At 40.2% G+C, this 23,067-nt stretch overlaps 1 protein-coding gene across 1 annotated transcript in view; it reads left to right on the top strand.

The window, feature by feature from the left end:
* LOC132884591 (cadherin-22) overlaps window positions 1-23,067 on the top strand; it is a 186,844-nt gene that overhangs the window by 124,106 nt on the left and 39,671 nt on the right. The window contains exon 6 of the mRNA XM_060918441.1: window positions 20,356-20,473. Coding sequence (XP_060774424.1) covers window positions 20,356-20,473 — 118 coding nt within the window. The remainder of the gene's footprint in view (window positions 1-20,355; window positions 20,474-23,067) is intronic.

The raw sequence follows: 23,067 nt of genomic DNA, 5'->3' as shown, positions 1-23,067 counted from the left end.
GCAAGTCATTACACTGAATGAGTGGTGGTAAGGGAATTGTAACCTTCCCATTGAGGGACTCCATGATAAAATCTGATGCCCTTCTGCCGAAAATTTCCACTATATTGGAACATGTTCTCAGTTGGTAAGGATATGGCTCAGTGTGAATGTTGAACTTGTCAAAGAAACTGGACTTGGCCAACGACCGGTTGCTTTGGTCGTCTAACACAATGTAGGCCTTGATGGCTTCATCTGGGTGGTCTTTCTGATACACCCTTGCTAGGCATATCTTGGAGCATGACCGTCCGACTTGTCCTGTACCGCATACTGCCGTACAGCTTGAGCTGATTTCACTGATGTTGTTTACCTCTTCTCCCTCCCTGCCATGCTGTGGCGAGATCAGAGGAGCCGTGGTTTGTGATGCTGGTCCTGGATGCATAGCTGAGACATGTTGGGTGCTATCACACTCAGAACATTTCACTGTTGTAGTGCAATCCTTTGCCATATGATTGGTTGAACTACAGCATTTAAAGCAGATGCCATTTTCTTTCAGAAAGACTTTTCTGTCGTCAAGAGTTTCGGCTCTGAAGGCTTTGCACTTCAGTGGGTGGGGTTTTACATGTATCGGGCAGATCTTGCTCGGATCACTGGAGGCGATTGACTCTGCGGGGGCAACGTTAATCTTATGAACAGCAATGGGTTTCTTGATGGTTTTAGGACAGGCACTTTCAGCTCTGACAGATGATGTAGTGGTGGCATTTAAAAAGGCAAAGCTGGGGTCATTTCTTTTCTTGGCCTCATAACATATGAATTTGGTGAATAAATCAAACGGTGGGAACCATCCTCCATTTGCTTCTTTATACTTAGAACCGGCTGAGATCCATTTTTCCTGGAGTCCATAAGGCAACTTGGTTACTATAGGTACAATGCCGTGCATCGTATCCAGGTAGGACAGGCCTGGTAAGTAGCCATCTTCCTTAGCACACTGCACTTCCATCAGCAGGTCAGCCAGCTCTCGTAGCTTCAGATTTTCCTTGGCTGAAACTCTGGGAAATTCATCAAGTCGGGTAAAGAGGGCCTTTTCAAATCACCTCTGGTGCTGCATAACACTCCTGAAGACATTCCCAGGCTTTCACAAGTGCTATTTGTGGACTTGCTATGTGTACTGCACGGAGACATTTCACCTGGTTGCTGGATTCTTTTCCAAGCCATCGCATCATTAAGTCCAATTCCTCAGTAGCTGTGAGACCAAGTCCTTGAGTGGCATTTTTGTATGATGACAGCCAAGCACAATAATTTTCAGGTTTATCATCAAACTCATACAAACTTGTGTTCACTAGGTCATGTCGAGCTAAATATTGTGCCAGATATTCAGTTGCAGGCATACTTTGAGTCTTTTTTGGCTGAGGGTTGAAGGCTGGAGCCGCAACATTCAGGCCAGTCATCTGTGAGGTGAGAGTCTTGGGAATTACCCGAGCCCCCTCTCTGGTAAATGGATTCTGGCTGATTGACTCTTTGGCTGCTGGTGGAACATAAGCACAGTCTAAGTCATCATCTGCGAAATCCACATAATTTGTGTTGTCACATGAAAAAACAGGCAGCTGATGGTATGAAACAAAGGAGTTGTTTGAGCTATAACTGAGAGTAGCATGTGTAGTTGGCTGAGGACTAGCCTTCATGGCTGTTCGTTGAACAGAGTTGGTGGAATGGAAGTGAGTTTGGATATATTCGCTTGTTCGTTCAAGTTTGCCTTGTTCTGTTGAATTTGCTTCATCCAGCACAATATACTTGTTGTCCCCTGTAACAGCTGACTCCCAGACAACTACTTCGGCTTCAGCTGCTGCTTCACGGCACATGACGAGTGTTTCAATCTCAGTCTCTTTTTTTACTTTTTCTATCTTAGCTTTGGCTTCTTGCTCAGCATATTCAGCATGCACTTTAGCAGTTGCTGCTTTTGCTCATGCACGAAGTAGAGCACTGGTTGATGAGGCAGATGAATGAAAACTGCTTCCACTTTCTACAGACTTAGTAGATCTAGTTTTCATCTTGACTCAATGCTCAACGCTAACTTCTGTCTTTTCACTGTGCTGTCCTTACTGCAGTGTAGCAACTGTAGCTGTACAGCCAGTTAAACCCTGATGCAATGACAAGGAGTCTGTGATGTAGTTAACATTGACGTTGTTTACTGAAGCTTCCTACATTACATGACAGGGTGAAAACTGTAACAAAAAATAAAATTTGACTGTTTTAACTTTAGGCTCAGCTTCACAAATTTTAATGAAATATTTTTATACATACATGTAAATAAAAGCGATCTTTTTAAACTATTTATTATCTTCCCTTTCAACTTTTAACATAACTTAATCTAGCATTTATTAACTTAACAACAAATTTTACTTACGACTTTGCTTCTAGCGCCGCTCATGATCAGAGTTCACTTCTTCTTCTTCTTTTAATTGGCGGTTGGCAAACAACTTTTTGGAAGCATTACCGCCACCTACCGAAATGGAGTGAGTCTGGGTGCAAACTACCTCTACTATAAACAAAATAATAATTAAATTAAAAAAATATATATTATAATAAATTTAAAAAAAAAAAAGGTAAAGAAAGAGTGAAAGAAATGAAAGAGAGAAGCTATTATATTCTTCTAATCAGTCCAGTGACTTCCATAAAGTGAAATAGATGCTTAAAGCACATCTCGCTTGAGTTCCTCTGCAAAATTGCTTTTACATTAAAAGGCACACTTTCTGACTGTAATCCAAGGATGAGGTGCTGCCTCTCCTGGTCAAACTTGACACAATGTTCAATTGCATGCTCCACAGTCTCAATAGAACCACATACACCACACTTTCCATCCTTATGCTTTTTAAAGAGAAATAGAGTACTGTTCAGACCAGAATGCCCAAACCTCATTCTAGATATAATATCCTCCTCTTTGGTGGATCTTGCTGTTGGCCTTGCATGACCTACCACCCTTTGAATTGCATAATATTTCCTCCCAGTAGCTGCACCATTCCACTCACTCTGCCATAACTCTCTGGACTTTGACTTAACTAATCAGAGTTCACGTTTGCTAGAAATGTTTTTAACTGATAGGAACAAGGCAGGAAGCAACCGTTGCTAAGCAGAAATGGCAGAAACAAGTATCAAAATAAAAGTGCTATTCGTTCTCAGTGTGTCATTATAAAAGTCTCCATATATAATCGCCCTACTGGCAACACACCTAAACATCATGAAATATCTATTTATGACTATATCGAACAAAAATAAGATAATTCAATAGTATAAAACAGCCAATGTGTATTAAAGAAAATTAGATGTGAGATATTAGTGTGACCACTAAGGAATAATCTATAAGTTATTTAACTATATCAGGATTGATTCATGTGTGATGCGAATTCTGTGACCAATAAATACTATTAAGACATGACTGAGAGTGAATTGAAAATGGCAAATAACATGAGAAAATAATCCTGTTTCAACAACTGTCCAAAATAGAAAGGAAGAAGAAATATACGAAAGAGAAAGATGCACTGTATCAGGCGGCAGCATGGTGGTGTAGTGGTTAGCGCTGTTGCCTCACAGCAAGAAGGTCCGGGTTCGAGCCCTGTGGCTGACGAGGGCCTTTCTGTGCGGAGTTTGCAAGTTCTCCCTGTGTCCGCGTGGGTTTCCTCCACAGTCCAAAGACATGCAGGTTAGGTTAACTAGTGACTCTAAATTGACCGTAGGTGTGAATGTGAGTGTCTATCGCTACGTTCACACTGCAAGGCTTAATGCTCAATTCCGATTTTTTTGTGAAATCCGATTTTTTTGTGAGGTCGTTCACATTAACAAATGTATGCGACTTGAATGTGATCCTCAGTATGAATGAAAAGCGACCTAAAAGTGTTCCGCATGCGCATTGCAGGATACGACGACGTCACGCGCAGTGAGCATGGCCAGTGTTTACGGAAGTAAAACTGCCCGGTTGGGGTATGACCCATCCAATCTAGCTTGAATAGCTGTATCCCCCCAAATGGAAATCAGCTCCCTAACCTCTGCGTCCTTCCATTGAGAAGATTCAGAACCTTCACAGCCCGAAGCGTCCCTCGCATTGATGTCATGCGCAGGGGCGCAGATACGTTTTTTGAACTGGTGGGGACAAAAAACTGGGAGGGACAAAGCTGCCAGCAAACCAACCCCAACCCCGATATGCCTGTCAAACTTGTTGTGGGTTACCATAGCAACCAAGCTCGAGCTCGCAACCTGTGCAGTCTGCGCAGTTCAACCAACCGAATATCAGTCTTTGTTTTGTTTTATATGAATTGTTGCAACTATGTATATACTGCCGTGCACCTCAATAAACCGAATGGTAATTAGTCTTTTGATTTTTCCGTGAGGTTTGCCTTATGCAAAGAAAGACAGCATAGACGTTTTTTCCTCCCTATAAGTGGGGGGGACCGAGCGAGGTGAATTTAAATCTGGGTGGGACGACTCCCACCCTCTATCTGCGCCCGTGATTATGCGCCATGTTGTAACTTTTTTGAGAGACCCGCCGCCTACTTCAGTGCAGAATAGTGACGTTTGTGGCTTGTTGATGACGTGTAAGTCAGATGAATGCGACCTGGCGGTTCAGACTGAAGTCGCATATGAAAAGAGCGGATAGGAATCGGAATTAGGACCACATATCCAAACGGCCTGGGTCGGATTTGAAAAAAATCGCATCTGTGTCGTTCATATTGTCAATAAAAGATCGGATACAGGTCACATATGGGCGAAAAGATCGGATTTGAGTCACTTCAGGCTACGTTCACACTGCAGGCTATGTGTCAGCCCTGTGATGACCTGGCGACTTGTCCAGGGTGTACCCCGCCTTGCGCCCATAGTCAGCTGGGATAGGCTCCAGCTTGCCTGTGACCCTGTAGAAGGATAAAGCGGCTAGAGATAATGAGATGAGACAATGGTTTAACATGTAAGCCGAGTACACGTGATGGGTGTGGTAAAATGGCCGCTTAGACGCTTCACTCATCTGTACAGCATGTATTGGCAAATGGGCTATCCAGATATTTTACATAGAGATCAGTGTTCAGAAGTCACTATACCACATGGCTCCACCTTTCTACTCCAATGAGGATGTTTCTGTGCCTCCTTGCTCTGATTCAATTCTCCCCATCATCCCCCCTGATTTTGTCATGGTTGTTCAACTAAACAGCAGTCCAGGGCCCCCTTGAATTAAGAGTAGGGGAGAGTGGGGTAAGATGAGCCACTTTTTACATTTTTCATCATAACTACATGTTAAAGCCATTTTTGCTTCCAGTCTACACACCATACCAAATTTCAAAGTGTACTGTTACTATCTGAGCAAAACATAATTGATAAGCTCTTATGGTTAGAGTGATATTACCTCTTGAAAAAAAAAATGTCAAGTGGCTCAACTTACCCCATGCACGGGGTAAGATGAGCCACTGTGTGGGGTAAATTGAGCCAACACAAAACATGTTAGGTTAACAAAGTAAACAACTTTTATTATTAGAAATGCAATCAATGAATCAAGTCAAGTCAATCAAGTGGGGGATAGGGCCATTGCATAGAGAAGGGGAGATGAAGAGAGAGGTGATAGAACGAGATGGGATAGGGAGGGATAGATAGATGGATAGAGAGAGATATGCGTAGATAGATAGAAAGAGGGATGGTTAGAGAGGGAATGAGAGATATACTATATTATAGAAATTACTAAAACAGTAGAACAGTGCCAAAAGAATCTTATTTCTTTCAGTAGGTTAAAACATTGCTAAAACATGCAGCAATCATTCCATCAATCATTCAATCATTTCATCATTATTCAATGTTCCAAGCGTTCAAATGGCAAGGGAACACCATTTGCCTCTCCCTCCGTGCTGTCCCCCCAACAGTAAAGGGGCGGGGCAATTTTTTCACAATATCCTGTCTTGACAGGACAGCCTCATCTTTCTCTTTGAAGACAAAGGTTGGCTTTCTTGCAGAGCCATGGCATGACCGGCTTCTTTTGAGAAATCTTGCCTCTATTTCGAAGACATCCAATTTGATTATCTGGCCAATGAAGAAATGCACTTTCTTCTTCCCCGTGTATTTTGCCACAACATAATCCCCCACATCTAACAACTGGTCTTCCTCATCTGATGTCATATATTCATATATATATATATATATATATATATATATATATATATATATATATATATGTTGTCATATATGACCAGTAAATGTGAAAACTTAAGTGTCATCCATATTGGGTAAGCTCAGCCACCAATGGGGTAAGTTGAGCCAGTGGCTCAACTTGCCCCACATCTAATGGCTCATCTTACCCCATGGCCACCATTTTGTAGAAAAATGCTAATAAAGGGGATTAGGCTAATCAAAATTATTTTTATTAGCATTCATATCATAGCTTAGAAAGCCACTAACTTAACCCTAATGTGTCTAAATATTATTCTACTTTTGTCTTCTCTAAATCATCTTCACTGTGGACAAACATGGAATTGACTTAGAAAGCACAAAAACACATTTTTATAAATATGTCCCTCACCTAGTTTGACATGTGGTGCTCCTCTCCACAAGTGTAAGTAAATGGTCCCGGCCCCCTTTGAATGTGGTCACATGGTCACATTTGTTTACTGTTTCTTAGAAACAGGGGGTGGCTCATCTTACCCCCTGGCTCATCTTACCCCGCTCTCCCCTAAGCATGTCAGGAGCCATGCTTTAAAGGGGCTTCTGTCAGGACTGTTACCCATCAGCCACTGCACTTGGTCACATGTCTCACTGATCATCCTCACCTATATCTCATTGTGACTAGTTAAACGGCATATTTAAGTTGGGTTAGTTCTATGTTTTTGATTAGCTCGTCTATGGTCCCTGCAATTTGCCATGTGCCACCCATGCTAAAGTCAGTTCTTTATCTTGAACTCATGCTTATGGTTTTGTTAAGTGTTTTTCACTTTTTCATTGGAGATCTGCATTTGGCTTTACCTATTTTTGTGACTGCTTAATTTAATTATTAAAATTTAAGCAGTTAATAGCTCTCAAAACAAAATTCATCTTATAACTGCTAAGCGAATGGTGGAAATAAAATGAGTGCATATTTGCTGTTTCTTCTGTCAAAAGCTCAGACAGAAACAGCAGAACTGTGACCAGAATCTGTGTCAATGAGCACCAAAAAACACGATGCACACAGGTGTGAATGGCAAAGTGTCCGGGCTGTCCACTTATGTTCTGATTGACAAAAAGCATTTTAAAACCAAGTGTAAACAGGGCCTAAATCAGAGAAGAGAGAGGAAGAAAAAAGGGAGATGGAAATGTAAAGAAAAGGCCTCATTTGACAGCATAAAAGCAGCTTTGGCACAGAGATGTAGTGCCCCATCTTCTTCCACAGAGAGAGAAAGGAAAAATGTGGAATGAGGAAGTTTGTATGATGCTTGGCTGGATTTCGTGTGTATTAGAGAAATTCTGATTCTGACTCAAGCTTGGCCAAATTCTAATCAAACCTCATCATGTTTACCCACCCGTCCATTATCTGTAGCCGCTTATCCTGTACAGGGTTGCAGGCAAGCTGGAGCCTATCCCAGCTGACTATGGGCAAGAGGCAGGCCATCACAGGGCAAACACAGAGACAAACAACCATTCACGCCTACAGTCAGTTTAGAGCCACCAATTAGCCTAACCTGCACGTCTTTGGACTGTAGGGGAAACCAGAGCACCTGGAGGAAACCCACACAGACATGGGGAGAACATGCAAATTCCACACAGAAAGGCCCCTGTCGGCCACTGGGCTTGAACCCAGGACCTTCTTGCTGTGAGGCGATAGTGCTAACCACTACACCACCGTGCCACCTTCATGTTTACCCAATAAAACAAAAAGAAAATGCAGCTTGTCATTTTCCTGAGAAACCATAAAGCTCTCCTTCCTGAGGAGGTGGTTTCTGGTCATTTAGCACAAAAAGTTTTTTTGCACAAGTCCTTTCGCAAAATTATTGTAAACAATCCTGAAGATGCCCAAGTGTCAAACGTTTGGGTGTAAAAGTAAGCCCGGTCATTGAAGCAGTGAACATATACACACAAACACACACGTAAGTAAACAGTGAGCATATTCACCCAGACTTTGGGAGCAATTTTATGCCAATAAACTCCATTGCTGACCACTTTATGGGTTTTTTTTCCTACAAAAAATTAAAAAAAATCCTTGTATTTTTGTGTGACATGCTTTTGTTTGTTTTATATTCACTGACAAAAGTGATTTTTTTTAGATGACAAGAATTGCATTGCTATGGCACCAGGATTGTTTACTGGTATCTGTGTCAGTGCTGCATATGCATTATCTAGCTGAGTGAGATTTAAATTTCATAAAAGTGAAGTCTGTTGAGTCGCGGATTTTGTTGCCAGGAAAAAAAGTCATGGTTACAGAAAATTTGTGGTTAGATTTTTACAGTTAGAAGTCTTTATTTGTCACATATACATTACAAACCTGGAAGTCGACTGTATAGTGGTGCTTGAAAGTTTGTGAACCCTTTAGAATTTTCTATATTTCTGCATAAATGACAAAACATCAGATTTTCAGACAAGTCCTAAAAGTAGATAAAGAGAACTCAGTTAAACAAATGGGACAAAAATATTATACTTGGTCATTTATTTATTGAGGGAAATGATCCAATATTACATATCTGTGAGTGGCAAAAGTATGTGAACCTTTGCTTTCAGTATCTGGTGTGATCCCCTTGTGCAGCAATAACTGCAACTAAATATTTCCGGTAACTGTTGATCAGTCCTGTACACCAGCTTGGAGGAATTTTAACCCATTCCTCCATACAGAATAGCTTCAACTCTGGGATGTTGGTGGGTTTCCTCACATAAACTGCTTGCTTCAGGTCCTTCCACAACATTTCAATTGGATTAAGGTCAGGACTTTTACTTGGCCATTCCAAAACATTAACTTTATTCTTCTTTAACCATTCATTGGTAGAATGACTTGTGTGCTTAGGGTTGTTGTCTTGCTTCATGACCCTTCTTCTCTTGAGATTCAGTTCATGGACAGATGTCCTGACATTTTCCTTTAGAATTCGCTGGTATAATTCAGAATTCATTGTTCCATCAATGATGGCAAGCCGTCCTGGCCCAGATGCAGCAAAACAGGCCCAAACCATGATACTACCACCACCATGTTTCAGAGATGGGATAAGGTTCTTACGCTGGAACGCAGTGTTTTCCTTTCTCCAAACATGCAACTTTTTGGTTTAAATGAGAAGTTTTATTTTGGTCTCATCCATCTACAAAACATTTTTTTCCAGTAGCCTTCTGGCTTGTCCACGTGATCTTTAGTAAACTGTAGACGAGCACCAATGTTCTTTTTGGAGAGCAGTGGCTTTCTCCTTGCAACCCTGCAATGCACTCCACTGTTGTTCACTGTTCTCCTGATGGTGGACTCATGAACATTAGCCAATGTGAGAGAGGCCTTCAGTTGTTTAGAAGTTACTCTGGGGTCCTTTGTGACCTCGCTGACTATTACATGCCTTGCTCTTGGAGTGATCTTTGTTGGTCGACCACTCCTGGGGAACAATGGTCTTGAATTTCCTTCATTTGTACACAATCTGTCTGACTGTGGATTGGTGGAGTCCAAACTCTTTAGAGATGGTTTCGCAACCTTTTCCAGCCTGATGAGCATCAACAACGGTTTTTCTGAGGTCCTCAGAAATCTCCTTTGTTTGTGTCATGATACACTTCCACAAACATGTGAAGATCAGACTTTGATAGATCCCTGTTCTTTAAATGAAACTGGGATGACAATCAGGTGTGAGTGGGCACCCTTTGATTGAAAACACCTGACTCTAATTTCACCTTCAAATTAACTGCTAATCCAAGAGGTTCACATACTTTTGCCACTCACAGATATGTAATAATGGATCATTTTCCTCAATAAACAAATGACCAAGTATAATATTTTTGTCTCATTTGTTTAACTGGGTTCTCTTTATCTACTTTTATGATTTGTGTGAAAATCTGATGTTGTAGGTCATATTTATGAAGAAATATAGAAAATTCTAAAGGGTTCACAAACTTTCAAGCACCACTGTAGCTGAACTGGTGTACTGTGTGAAATTGTTTGGAGGGAGGATTTGTGACTAACATACAGGCTTCATCAAACATGGTGGTTTCATGATGACAGAGTGTCGAAATACAAATTGCTCACATTCAGTCAGAATCTCAGCAACGTCCATAAAAAAAAAAAATCATCAAACATCTTTAAACACAGTTAGTGGGTATTTATAATAAAGATTAAATGTTCTTAGGACTTATGTGAATGGATTTTAGATTTATGCTAAAAGATTTGTGTTAAATGACCATAAACTGAGGTTTCCATGTCAGAAAACTTTAAACAGCAGCTTTATCTCTGACTGTTATAAAGCACTGACACTGTAGACTCCTTCCAAAAAAGCTACAGTTGTGGTCAAAAGTTTACATACAGCGACATGAATGTCATCTTGGATATGAATGTCATGGCAATTTTTGGGCTTTTTAGTAATTTCTTTGAACTGTTCTTTTTCTGTGGCAGAATGTACAGCATACATCTTTAATTTAAAAAAAGAACACTAGAATTTACATACTGCGTCAAAAATATACATACAGCACATCTAACATTTAGGTAAAATGTCTCTTTGCAAGACTCACCTTGACCAAACATTTTTGTTTACCATGAACAAGCTTCTGGCAGAATTCTGGTTGGATATTTCATGACTCTTCATGGTAGAATTGGTAGAGTTCAATTTTTTTTTTTTCTTGGCATGGACTTGACTGATAAGCACAGTCCATATATTTTCAATAGGACTGAAGTCAGGACTTGTTTTAAGCTTAATGTTAGCCTGCTTTATCCTCCACAACCAGCTCTGATGCGTGTTTGGGTTCATTGTCCTATTGTAAGTCCCAATTGTGTTCAAGTTTCTGATGGTTTATGATGAAGAATTCTGAGGTAGTCCTCCTCCTTCATTATTCCATCCACTTTGTGCAATGAACCAGTTCCACTGGCATCAAAACTGCCCCAGAGCATGATGCTGCTACTACCACCACCAGTTGGTACAGTATCCCTCTGTACATGGTGGTCATTGTGGACAAACAACTCAATCTTTGGCTCATGTGACCATACAGCTTTCCTCCAGAAGGCTTTTTTCTTTGTCCGTGTCAGCTTCAAACTTTAGTTCAGCTTGAAGGTGTCAATTTTGGAGCAGGGGGTTATTTCTTGGATAGCAGCCTCTTAGTCCATAATGATGCAAAACTCACTGAACTGTAGACAGTGATCCATCAGCTTCCAGTTCATAGCAGGACTGTGCCATGGTGGTTCCCAGGTTGTTCCTGACCATCCAAACCAAGTTCCTTTCAGCTGAGGGTGACAGTTTGGGTTTTCTTGAAGCAAAGTAGCTTGGCAAAGTGACTACACCTCACAATAACTTGGATACAATTGTTTGAACTGATCTTGGAATTTGCAGTTGTTTAGAAATAGCTCCAAGAGACATTCCGGAGTTGTGTACATCTGCGATCCTCTTTCTCAGATCTGCACTGAGCTCCTTGGACTTTCCCATTGTATTGTATGTTGGTCAATCCAGTGAGTTCTGTAAACAAACCCTATTTATGAAGGCACAGAGAAGCTACCAGCTGTAGTCAATCATGTTCACTAACAGGAAGTTAAGAGACCTCGGCCATGGCAAGATAAGACATTTTGGAAGTTTCAGCACCCCTGAATTAGTAATCTAAGGGAGCATTTGTAAATTTTTGACCCTGTATGTATAATTTTGACCTTGTGTTGATTTCAGAAAACCCAAAGAAAATTAAAACTTGTGCACCAAATTCTAGTGTTTATTTAATTAAAGATGTATGCTGTACAATTATTCTGCCACAGAAAAAGAACAGTTCAAGAAATTACTGAAAGCCCAAATATTGCCATGACATTCATATCCAAGATGACATTCATGTCACTGTATGTAAACTTCTGACCACAACTGTAAATAAGAAGCTTTGGCACAGAGATGATGTGCCCCATCTACGTTGAGCAAGAGACACGAAACGAATGTCTCCTCACCAAAAACGTTACCATGTCAACAATTACACAGGTTTATGTCAAGCATCCATTATACACGTATGATGTATTTTAACAAGTGCATTAATAACTAATGATATATTAGTGGATTAATATAAACCTTGCAGGTGAAGCTACTGTCAGAGTCATGCTTCTTGAGAAACTTAACACCTTCTGACCAAACAAAATCAAGCATTCAAAAGTGCTGTTGTGTGTGTGTTATATATCATACTGTGCAAAAGTCTTAGGTGCTCTATTTTTTCCATACAAACTTTGTTATAGATTTATATTTTATGACATCTACATTATTGAGTCAGTATAAAAACAAGTTCCAAACATTCATTTTCCAGCACAGAATTAAATGTTAGAGAAAAAAAAAGTTTGTATCTGAGCAGCATATTATATAAGAGACCACTTTTCAGATTAAAAAAAGAAAACATAATGAAGGCTAATGGGTTTTGCTGCAAAATTAAGAGGTGTGACAAAGTGTCCAGAACAAATGTGGCTGCTTCTGCAAGATGCTCAGTAAAACCTACAGCTCATTTCCTTATAAAACTGCACTCATAGTACCTGAAACTACTATGTTTTTAAAGCAAAGAGTCTTCTCACACTAAATATTGACTTTATTTTATTTATTATGGCTTACTGCTTCTTATCATATTTTTTTATGTTGAAACATTTCATTTCATTATTTTTAAGCCTTAAAAATACAATATTTTGGTCTACAGCATTTCTTTACATGTGCCTCAGACTTTTGCATGGTACGCTCTCTCTCTCTCATATATATATATATTTTTTCTTTTCACAAAACTTGCACAGTCCGCTGCAGTGGTCACTGATCCTCATCTTGGAGATTTATTTTTGTAGTCTCATGGAGATCTTGTACTCTCCAACTCAAAATCAACAAACCGAATCCAGGTACACAAAATACGGTCTATGGAATTAGACAGATTTCACAACGAGGTAATTTGAAATATGCTTCTGTCATTATCAGTCACTAAATTGCCATAGCTTATGGCATGCTTTGTAAACACTGCATGTCATAAGACCTACAAATCTATGATATTCATTGGAGCGCAGCCAAGACAAATATATTTCATACAGCAACCTACTTTAATTTGCTCTTCTGAAGCCTACTTGAAAAAACTTAAAGGAGATATGCAGAACCTTTTTCTACCTTTTAAATACATTTCTGAGTGGATAGCATCTCCATCCTTGACTTTTGTAAGCTGCATAAATGGGAAAAGATATATATTTTTGAGAGTTGAAATTGACCGCAAAGTTGGCATTTGAGCTGCCTCGCTGAGCCAGCCAGTCCCGAGTGAGTGATGTCACAGCGGGAACCAGTGTTAGGGCCAAGGCCTTTGACAGCTATAGATGAAAGTCATATAAATAAAAATTTATGGTGAAAGTAAGAAATACCGTTCCCGACTTGCTCAACTAAGACTGATTTGACTTCACTGATTGTGGGTTGACTCTTATTAAAACAGGATAGGTGTTATAACTTATGCAACATACAGTGGTGCTTGAAAGTTTGTGAACCCTTTAGAATTTTCTCTATTTCTGCATAAATATGACCTAAAACATCAGATTTTCACACAAGTCCTAAAAATAGATAAAGAGAACCCAGTTAAACAAATAAGACAAATATTATACTTGGTCATTTATTTATTAAGGAAAATGATCCAATATTACATAACGGTGAGTGGCAAAAGTCTGTGAACCTTTGCTTTCAGTATCTGGTGTGACCCCCTTGTGCAGCAATAACTGCAACTAAACATTTGCGGAAACTGTTGATCAGTCCTGCACACCAGCTTGGAGGAATTTTAGCCTGTTCCTCCATACAGAACAGCTTCAACTCTGGGATGTTGGTGGGTTTTCTCACATGAACTGCTCGCTTCAGGTCCTTCCACAACATTTCAATTGGATTAAGGTCAGGACTTTGACTTGGCCATTCCAAAACATTAACTTTATTCTTCTTTAACCATTCTTTAGTAGAACGACTTGTGTGCTTAGGGTCATTGTCTTGCTGCATGACCCACCTTCTCTTGAGATTCAGTTCATGGACAGATGTCCTGACATTTTCCTTTAGAATTCACTGGTATAATTCAGAATTCATGTTCCATCAATGATGGCAAGCCGTCCTGGTTCAGATGCAGCAAAACAGGCCCAAACCATGATACTACCATAACCACGTTTCACAGATAGGATAAGGTTCTTATGCTGGAATGCAGTGCTTTCCTTTCTCCAAACATAATGTTTCTCATTTAAACCAAAAAGTTCTATTTTGGTCTCATCCATCCACAAAACATTTTTCCAATAGCCTTCTGGCTTGTCCATGTGATCTTTAGCAAACTGCAGACGAGCAGCAATGTTCTTTTTGGAGAGCAGTGGCTTTCTCCTTGAAACCTTGCCATGCACACCATTGTTGTTCAGTGTTCTCCTGATGGTGGACTCATGAACATTAACATTAGCCAATGTGAGAGAGGCCTTCAGTTGCTTAGAAATTACCCTGGGGTCCTTTGTGACCTCGCCGACTATTACACACCTTGCTCTTGGAGTGATCTTTGTTGGTTGACCACTCCTGGGGATGGTAAGAATGGTCTTGAATTTCCTCCATTTGTACACAATCTGTCTGACTGTGGATTGGTGGAGTCCAAACTCTTTAGAGATGGTTTTGTAACCTTTGCCAGCCTGATGAGCATCAACAACATTTTTTTCTGAGGTCCTCAGAAATCTCCTTTGTTCATGCCATGATACACTTCCACAAACATGTGTTGTGAAGATCAGACTTTGACAGATCCCTGTTCTTTAAATAAAACAGGGTGCCCACTCACACCTGATTGTCATCCCATTGATTGAAAACACCTGACTCTAATTTCATCTTCAAATTAACTGCTAATCCTAGAGGTTCACATACTTTTGCCACTCACAGATATGTAATATTGGATCATTTTCCTCAATAAATAAATGACCAAGTATAATATTTTTGTCTCATTTGTTTAACTGGGTTCTCTTTATCTACTTTTAGGACTTGTGTGAAAATCTGATGATGTTTTAGGTCATATTTATGCAGAAATGTAGAAAATTCGAAAGGGTTCACAAACTTTCAAGCACCACTGTACATGTACATGCATGGATTTTCACTGATAAAATGTAAAAGGCTATTTAAATAATCAGATGAACTGAGAATCACATTTTGAAGCAAATTAAATAATCGTATACCGGTAACTTAAATACACAATACAAATTACATGTATTAATCTAAATGCAGGAAAACAACATGTTTTTGTTGTTTTGTATTCAAATTAGAGTCAGAGCTTACCCGTCTGTGATCTCACTTCTTAAAGGCCGATCTTGTGGCCGATTGTTTTGAAACAATCTTTCAGTTGTTCGGTTAGTTCTCCGTTCGTTCCTTTCTTCCACGTAAGGGTGAGATAGGAACAATATCCAGCGGAGAAATCAGACGACTGGTCCACTCATTCTTCATTTTCTCCATACCGAGTAATCTGCCATTACTGCTTGGCTCAGGCAATTACTAAAACCCGGGATGGGACGTCACTGGTTTTAGCAACAATCGCGGGGAGGTCACTGCCCAAGCGATAATATGTCATGTCCCGTTCTGTCCCGGGTTTTACCAACAACCCTCAGCTCACACTCCGGGAGAACTGGTGCAACTGAACTTACTTTACTTTTAAAAAAAAATAATAAATAAATAAATAAATACTTTCCTTTTCTTGTAGTTTTCTTTTCCTTTAACTGTTGGTACTGCACCCTCTTTCAATATAGGCTTATAGCCAATGCTCCTCAACAGATCAGAGGTTTCATACGAGTCTTCAGTAAAATGTGCAGAGCAGAGGAGAGACCACTTCGTAGGTGCCCAATGTTCCCGTGAACTTCTCACAAAATGCGTCCAAATCTTTGTAGTTTGAACATTCTTGGGCCATGAATGCAATGTAAATCCACCTTCTGTCATGTTGCTGCACCCGCCAGCAACACATCTACGTGGCATAGCAATAAATTAGCTCAAAATGGAGGATTGGACTTGTAGTCAACTCTGTGTTTTAGTATAGCGGAAATGACAATGAGACCGATAGACTTCCTGCTGTGACGTTATGAACGTCAAGGTCATTCACTCAAATCGCTACCAATATGAATCAGTTTAATCATAAAAATTACTATATTGGATTTATTGTTAATGCTTAAAACTATTCCTGTGCCATTCTTGAGGTCTCAAGGCATTTATAAATGAAAGTGAGGCCATGGCTCTGCGCATATGCTTTAAGTGAACACACACACACACAATACCAGAGAGTGTCTACAGCATCTGCTGTGTGTGATCATGTTCCTATGCACTTGCTGAACATTTTCCCTTGATGTGGTTATTGTTTATACGAAATCGTATAATTTAGTTCCTTTATGTAGAAGCTATTTCTGTCCTGTGTTGTAGTTTTATGCAAGCATCCAAGTTGATGTGTATTATATGTGCATGCAATATTCCAGGATACCGACTGAGGATAAACTTGATCAAACATGTTCAACTACAGAAGCACTGTGATTACAGTGATTTGCGTTCAGGTCAAATGTACTGCATCAGCTTTTGTGACATTTACTGTTCATGCATTTAAAGCAATGTAAATATTATTAGTATGACACATACATTCTGAACACTTGATTCACCTTTACAAAAAGTGAAGTAGGCTTGGTCAGCTTTTTTCATTTGTTCATATTCTGTGACCACTTTACCATGGTCAGAGTTGCAGTGGATTTAGAACCTATCACAAGTGCAAAGCAGGAATTCTCCAGTCTATTGCAATGCATCACACACACACACTTTCAATAAAAGGAAATTGTAATGCTCGAACATATGCAGACATCTGAGACAATTGTGTGACAGATTGTGACCATATAGTATAAGTGCTTCATCACAGTAATTGATTCATTTACTAATGCCACAGGTCTACCTCACAGTATATGCGATAAACACTCACATTATGCTACTGAATGACAAAGCTAAGCCTGATGTCTTTTTTTCTCTCTTTGTCTTCACACTAGAGTGACTCACAGCAGCCATGGTTTAAACACACCCAGATCTAATTAAATGTTTAGTCTAATTAAGAGTGAGATTCTGCCAAAACACATCAAACATTTACTCATTATATTACAGCAAGATAGAAGTCAATGTCACAGAATGAATGAAAGGGAGGAGGAGGTAAGGAGAGAATTCAGATGGTGAAAAAGATGAAGCAGAAGTTTGGAGAAAGAGTACAGCACAGCCAACAGTAGTGTGAGAAGGAAAGTAAGAGAGAGAGATTATTGATATTCTTTTGCCTCCTGTCCTTTCTGGTAAACCCATTGTGAATAAAAAAAAGAGAGAGAGAGAGAGCATACACATCATGTTAAAGGCACTTCTGTGTAGGCAAATAATTCACCTGGAATCATTGGCCTCAAATCATACCTTGTAAAATCCACCATATCCTCAAGAATGGAAATGACATGCTGAAACCCAGAATACCCCCCCCCCTTTCTTTTCTTCTCGCTCTGTTTCAAATCAGATTTCTTCTAACTCTTGACCTTTCTCCTAATCTGGCATTGTCTCCTGGCCTTGCTTACATTCAGATTGACACATGGAGCAGGCTTTCTAGCATGCCATGTTTGACTGGTAACCCCATGGAATTTGGGCATAAGAGCCCGATCTGATGAAAAACGACATATCATATAGTGGTTGTGTGTGTGTGTGTGTGTGTGCGTGCGTGTGTGTGTGGAAAAGCAAATACTAAGAATGGCCCAGGGAAGAGAGGACTGTCAACTCTGCACAAGACATCAAACAGCACTGAGCAGCCCTCACTGACATATCACAAGGACTCTGTCCTCCCCTGGGAGTGTTCCAGGCAGATGAATAATGTTGGGGAGACACATGCCTGTGCACACATATGCAGGAGTGTGTAAACAGACAAATGGCTTAACACAATGACAGGTGCTTGAATTAGAACAGAGAAATACACATGGACTATAACGCATAACCATACATACACACCTAAGTGCAAATACTAATGAGGAATCTATTGATCTAACAGTTTACTTTGTCTGCAAGGCATGGATAGACAGTGCTCGTTTTTCTTCTAATTTGGCTCAAGAGACTGTTCTTTCCCCTCAGAGAAGAATGCAATCTCTACAAACAGACTGCAGGACTCTGGAGAATGTGCTGAGGGTTTTGGAAGAATCTTTCTCTCTTTCCACCAAACTAGGCCTAGTCCGGAGGTCAGAAGGGGAGTGTTAGATAAAAATTTAATTAATGGATCGGGCTTGAGGGAGCAATAGTTGTTACTCAATACACTCTTACACACTCTTTTCCTCTCTGCATGCAAACTCTGTACCCCAGACATACATTATCTCTCTCACTCCTTAAATTACCCAAAGGGCCTCAGCATGATATTCCAAATTGGGATATCAACTGGATCATTGCTATTGTTGTTGTCCTTGCCTCTTATGTTGTTTGCAAAAAAAGAGAAAATAATTATTTGCTGTCTGTTTGGTTGCTATGCTATACTTACAACTACTACTACTAGTACGAACAGCAATAATAATAATAATAATCTTTACCAGGGCCCACCCCCAGAGCCAGGCCTGAGGCTAGTGTCTTCAGGTGAGTGTCTCATGATCTGGCCATCCTTGTAACCTGCTGAGCTTAGCCCGAAATGGTTACGTGGAGCCATCTTGTGGTTTCAAGATGAAGGGTGGGGGTCAGATGCAATGTCAGTTGAGCAGTCATGTGATGGAGCATCGGAGACAGAATAGATAGACCATTATAATAATTATTATTATTAGTAGTAGTAGTAGTAGTAGGACTTATAAATTTACAGATTTACACATTTTTGGTAATGCTAATTTTCTTTGTATTCATTTGTGTCTGTTGGTGAATGTCAGTCACCTGTGCAAAGTGTGTACATTTAGTGAGGTCCAAAAAAACTCACATCACATCACATCACATTATCTCTAGCCGCTTTATCCTTCTACAGGGTCGCAGGCAAGCTGGAGCCTATCCCAGCTGACTACGGGCGAAAGGCGGGGTACACCCTGGACAAGTCGCCAGGTCATCACAGGGCTGACACATAGACACAGACAACCATTCACACTCACATTCACACCTACGGTCAATTTTAGAGTCACCAGTTAACCTAACCTGCATGTCTTTGGACTGTGGGGGAAACCGGAGCACCCGGAGGAAACCCACGCGGACACGGGGAGAACATGCAAACTCCGCACAGAAAGGCCCTCGCCGGCCCCGGGGCTCGAACCCAGGACCTTCTTGCTGTGAGGCGACAGTGCTAACCACTACACCACCGTGCCGCCCCCAAAAAAAACTCTTTGGGGAAAATTTATTTATTTATTTATTTATTAAGGCACATTTAAGTGGTAGAGTCACTTGCTTGGGACTTACTAACAGTAGCTTCTAATAAGATGGTGTGGGCCAAGTCCCCCAGGATAAGGGACTGACCCTCAAAACTTCCTCCTTCTTTCTCTTCCTTTAATCTTTTTGAAGAGTGTCACTGTAAGGAATCAAATTAAGTTGTACAGTTTCCTTTGAGCATAAACACTCCCTGAGAAGCATTTTGTCCTTGGTGTCACTTTGCCAGTATGTGTGTATAAATGTGCTTGCCACTGTGTTTCATTATTCTCTGCAAGTGTTCTTCCCTTTATTTGTCTTATTGTATGAGTGTCCCTCTCTGACTTTGCTCATACTTAAGACTGGGGGGAGGGGAATTTGCTGGGGGAAGTATTTCAGTCCTGTCTAATTTCCAATTTGGATTTCCCCAAAGAGTGACATAAATACTGCATGAGCCTTTTGAGAAGTGTGCAATGAGAAAAGAGCAATAAGCAACCATGGGAATTTCACTTGATTGTCTGTAGTGCTTACTTATTCTTGTCCCTTCCCTCCCTCGCTTTCCATTCATCTCAATCTATTCTGTCCTTTCATTCTTTTGAGCACATCAATCTGTTAGGTTATAGAATCTGCTAATTTAATAACCGGAGCTGATTTCAGAAAACATCCACTGCAAGTGCCCCACTTTCTCATCTGTATAAGCCACTTTCACGCTCACCATCCCTGATTCATAGCTAAAATGTAATTCATTAAAGAGTGCAAGAGCTCAGCATGGTGGTGGTAATAGTCAGTGTGTACGGTAAATTACTATCGTAACCAAAAGACTTGCTATGAGAAGAAAATGACAGACAATTTTCCTTTTTTATGCATCCTTTTGCATTTTCATTAACCCTCTTGTTTGCTCTTTTTTCTCTTCCAGCTTATTCACACCATCAGCGTGGTGGACCGAGATGAACCTCAGTCGGGCCATCGCTTCTATTTCACACTTGCTCCTGAAGCCTCCAGCAACCGACATTTCATATTGTGGGACATTAAAGGTAAGAATTATGATCAGCAATTATCCAGTAAAGAATAAACATAGCCAAATACATCAATTGTTTAGTAGATCCTGCTGGATGGTTTGGAAGGGGCAGTTATTATGCTTACTTCTTATGTATTCATTAGGACTGTTATTATTTTCCTTCCCTTTAAAATGTTGAAAATGGAGTAGTCAAAACATCCCATTATTTGTGTAATTGTGCAGATAAAATTAGATAATGATTTGCGTGCACACACACACACACACAGCCATTTTTTCCCCTTTTGATTGTTTTGAGCCTTTTTATTGCATTTCCTCAAATAGAGCTCAACATGATTGTGCATTGTGCATTAGCGTTTTACAGATGTGCGAGTGAATGTGACATGGCAAAACCAAGATTGATACTCATCTGACACAATGAAAATGTTAACCCGGGAGAGCATGGGAAATGTCAGCTGAGCTTCTGAGGCCATCAAGAAGTAGAATTACATAAGCACATGCAAAACATCATTCATCACCATCAAACATCTATCATCATTTTTCCTCAAAATGTCTTTGGAGGAGAAACTAAAAGTAAACAGGCTAAATACACATTGTCCAGTCAAGTTTGAACAAAAAGGTTACAACACACACACACACACACCAGAACTTTGCATCTTCAAGGATGTATGCACATTTGTTAAAAATACACATGAGCTTTATACAGTGTAAATGCACTCTACCAGAGAGAAAACAATAAATGAACAATGTTACCTGCACTTTGTGTATATACTGTGCTGAACAACAGTTACAGACCTTCAACATGACAGCACTTACAGTTCTGTCAGCTCTCTTTTGCTCTCTCTGTCACTTTAGCTCTGTGCCTCTCATAATGGCATGTTTCTATCCATGCTTTTGCCCCCCCTCCATCTGATTCCATGAACACACATTTGTCAACCTGTCACATTAGATTTGTCACTTATCCCTTTCTATGGCGGTTTCACATTGCATTTCATCTCCTTGTATTCTGACATGTGAGGACAAGCATGCCTGAAAAAGGCATAGAAGTGAATGAAACTATTGGAACCACTGAGCTCTTCCAAAAATTGTATTACTGTTTGGCTGTGTGCTTTGAATGTCATTGCCCAGGTTTTTTTTTTTTTTAATGCTATTAGTCACTTTCAAAATTTGATTGAGGAGTCAAAACAAAATAAATGTAATTATGATATTTACCTTGTGTGTATGCCTGTAAACAGTGACATTCAACATCCATGGGATTAAAAATATCTCTATTTTCAGTCATAAAATTAAGTGCTAAAGGCAGAATAACATTTAGCTGGAGACAATCAAGTAAAATCTATTGTTAGTTTCGGGCCAGGGGGAAAAAAAATCAGTTATTTTGTACTGCTATGAAATTCTGTCAACCTATAACTAAGAATAATGTGGTTAGTGAAGATGAATGAATGCAGAAATAAGTAGGAACCTGCATTTAATTCGTGCATTCAAACACATTTTCTTCAATCATTTAGTGCTCCAGCATAATCACATTTTGTGCTTAATGATGAGGAATCTAAAAGCAGATTTGTTCAGCTTCTCAGAGCTGAGCACTTCACTACTTAGGATTTTTTTTTTCTCCACGTACATCATACAGTGCCTGGCCAAAAAAAAAAAAAAAAGTCACCATTTGAATTTAAATAAGCAAAACTTAAGTGCCTTTGATTGGATAATTACTGCAGTGATTAATATTTTTCAGCTGGCAACAATTCTTTTAACCCTAAGTGATGCAGCAAGCAGCTTCTGACTTCTTTAACAACCTTGTCGGAAGACATATCCTGTGCTTATGGAAAAGATGTCACTGTGTTTCAGAAGGGTCAAATTACTGACCTACATCAAGCAAAGAAAACAACCAAAGATACTGCTGAAATGACTGGAATTGGGTTAAGAATTGTCCAACAGATTATAAAACCTGGAAGGATAGTGGGGGCGGCATGGTGGTGTAGTGGTTAACACTGTCACCTCACAGCAAGAAGGTCCTGGGTTCAAGCCCAGCGGCTGACGAGGGCCTTTCTGTGTGGAGTTTGCATGCTCTCCCCATGTCTGCGTGGGTTTCCTCCAGGTGCTCCGGTTTCCCCCGGGTGCTCCGGTTTCCCCCCACAGTCCAAAGGCATGCAGGTTAGACTAATTGGTGGCTCTAAATTGACCGTGAGTGTGAATGGTTGTCTGTGTCTATGTGCCAGCCCTGCGATGACCTGGCGACTTGTCCAGGGTGTACCCCGCCTCTCACCCATAGTCAGCTGGGATAGGCTCCAGCTTGCCTGTGACCCTGTAGGACAGGATAAGTGGCTGCAGATAATGGATGGATAGATGGAAGGATAGTGGTGAACTACTGTATGAACTTCGTGGAAGAAATGTGGTCAGAAAAAAATCGTGTCTGACCATGATTGGAGGTCACTGAAATGCTTGGTGAAGTTGAATCGTGAAAAAAAAAATCATCAGGAGAACCCATGGCTATGTTTAATAGTGAAAGTAAGAGCATTTCCACATACACAATGTAAAAGAACTCACAGGATTAAAGGGTTAAAGGGCTGTAAAGCCATAAGAAAACCACTTGTTAGTGGTTAGAAGAAACTAATT

Source organism: Neoarius graeffei, chromosome 4 (genome assembly GCF_027579695.1).
Source record: "Neoarius graeffei isolate fNeoGra1 chromosome 4, fNeoGra1.pri, whole genome shotgun sequence".
NCBI lineage: Eukaryota > Metazoa > Chordata > Actinopteri > Siluriformes > Ariidae > Neoarius > Neoarius graeffei.
This window is presented reverse-complemented; position numbering and strand designations above follow the sequence as displayed.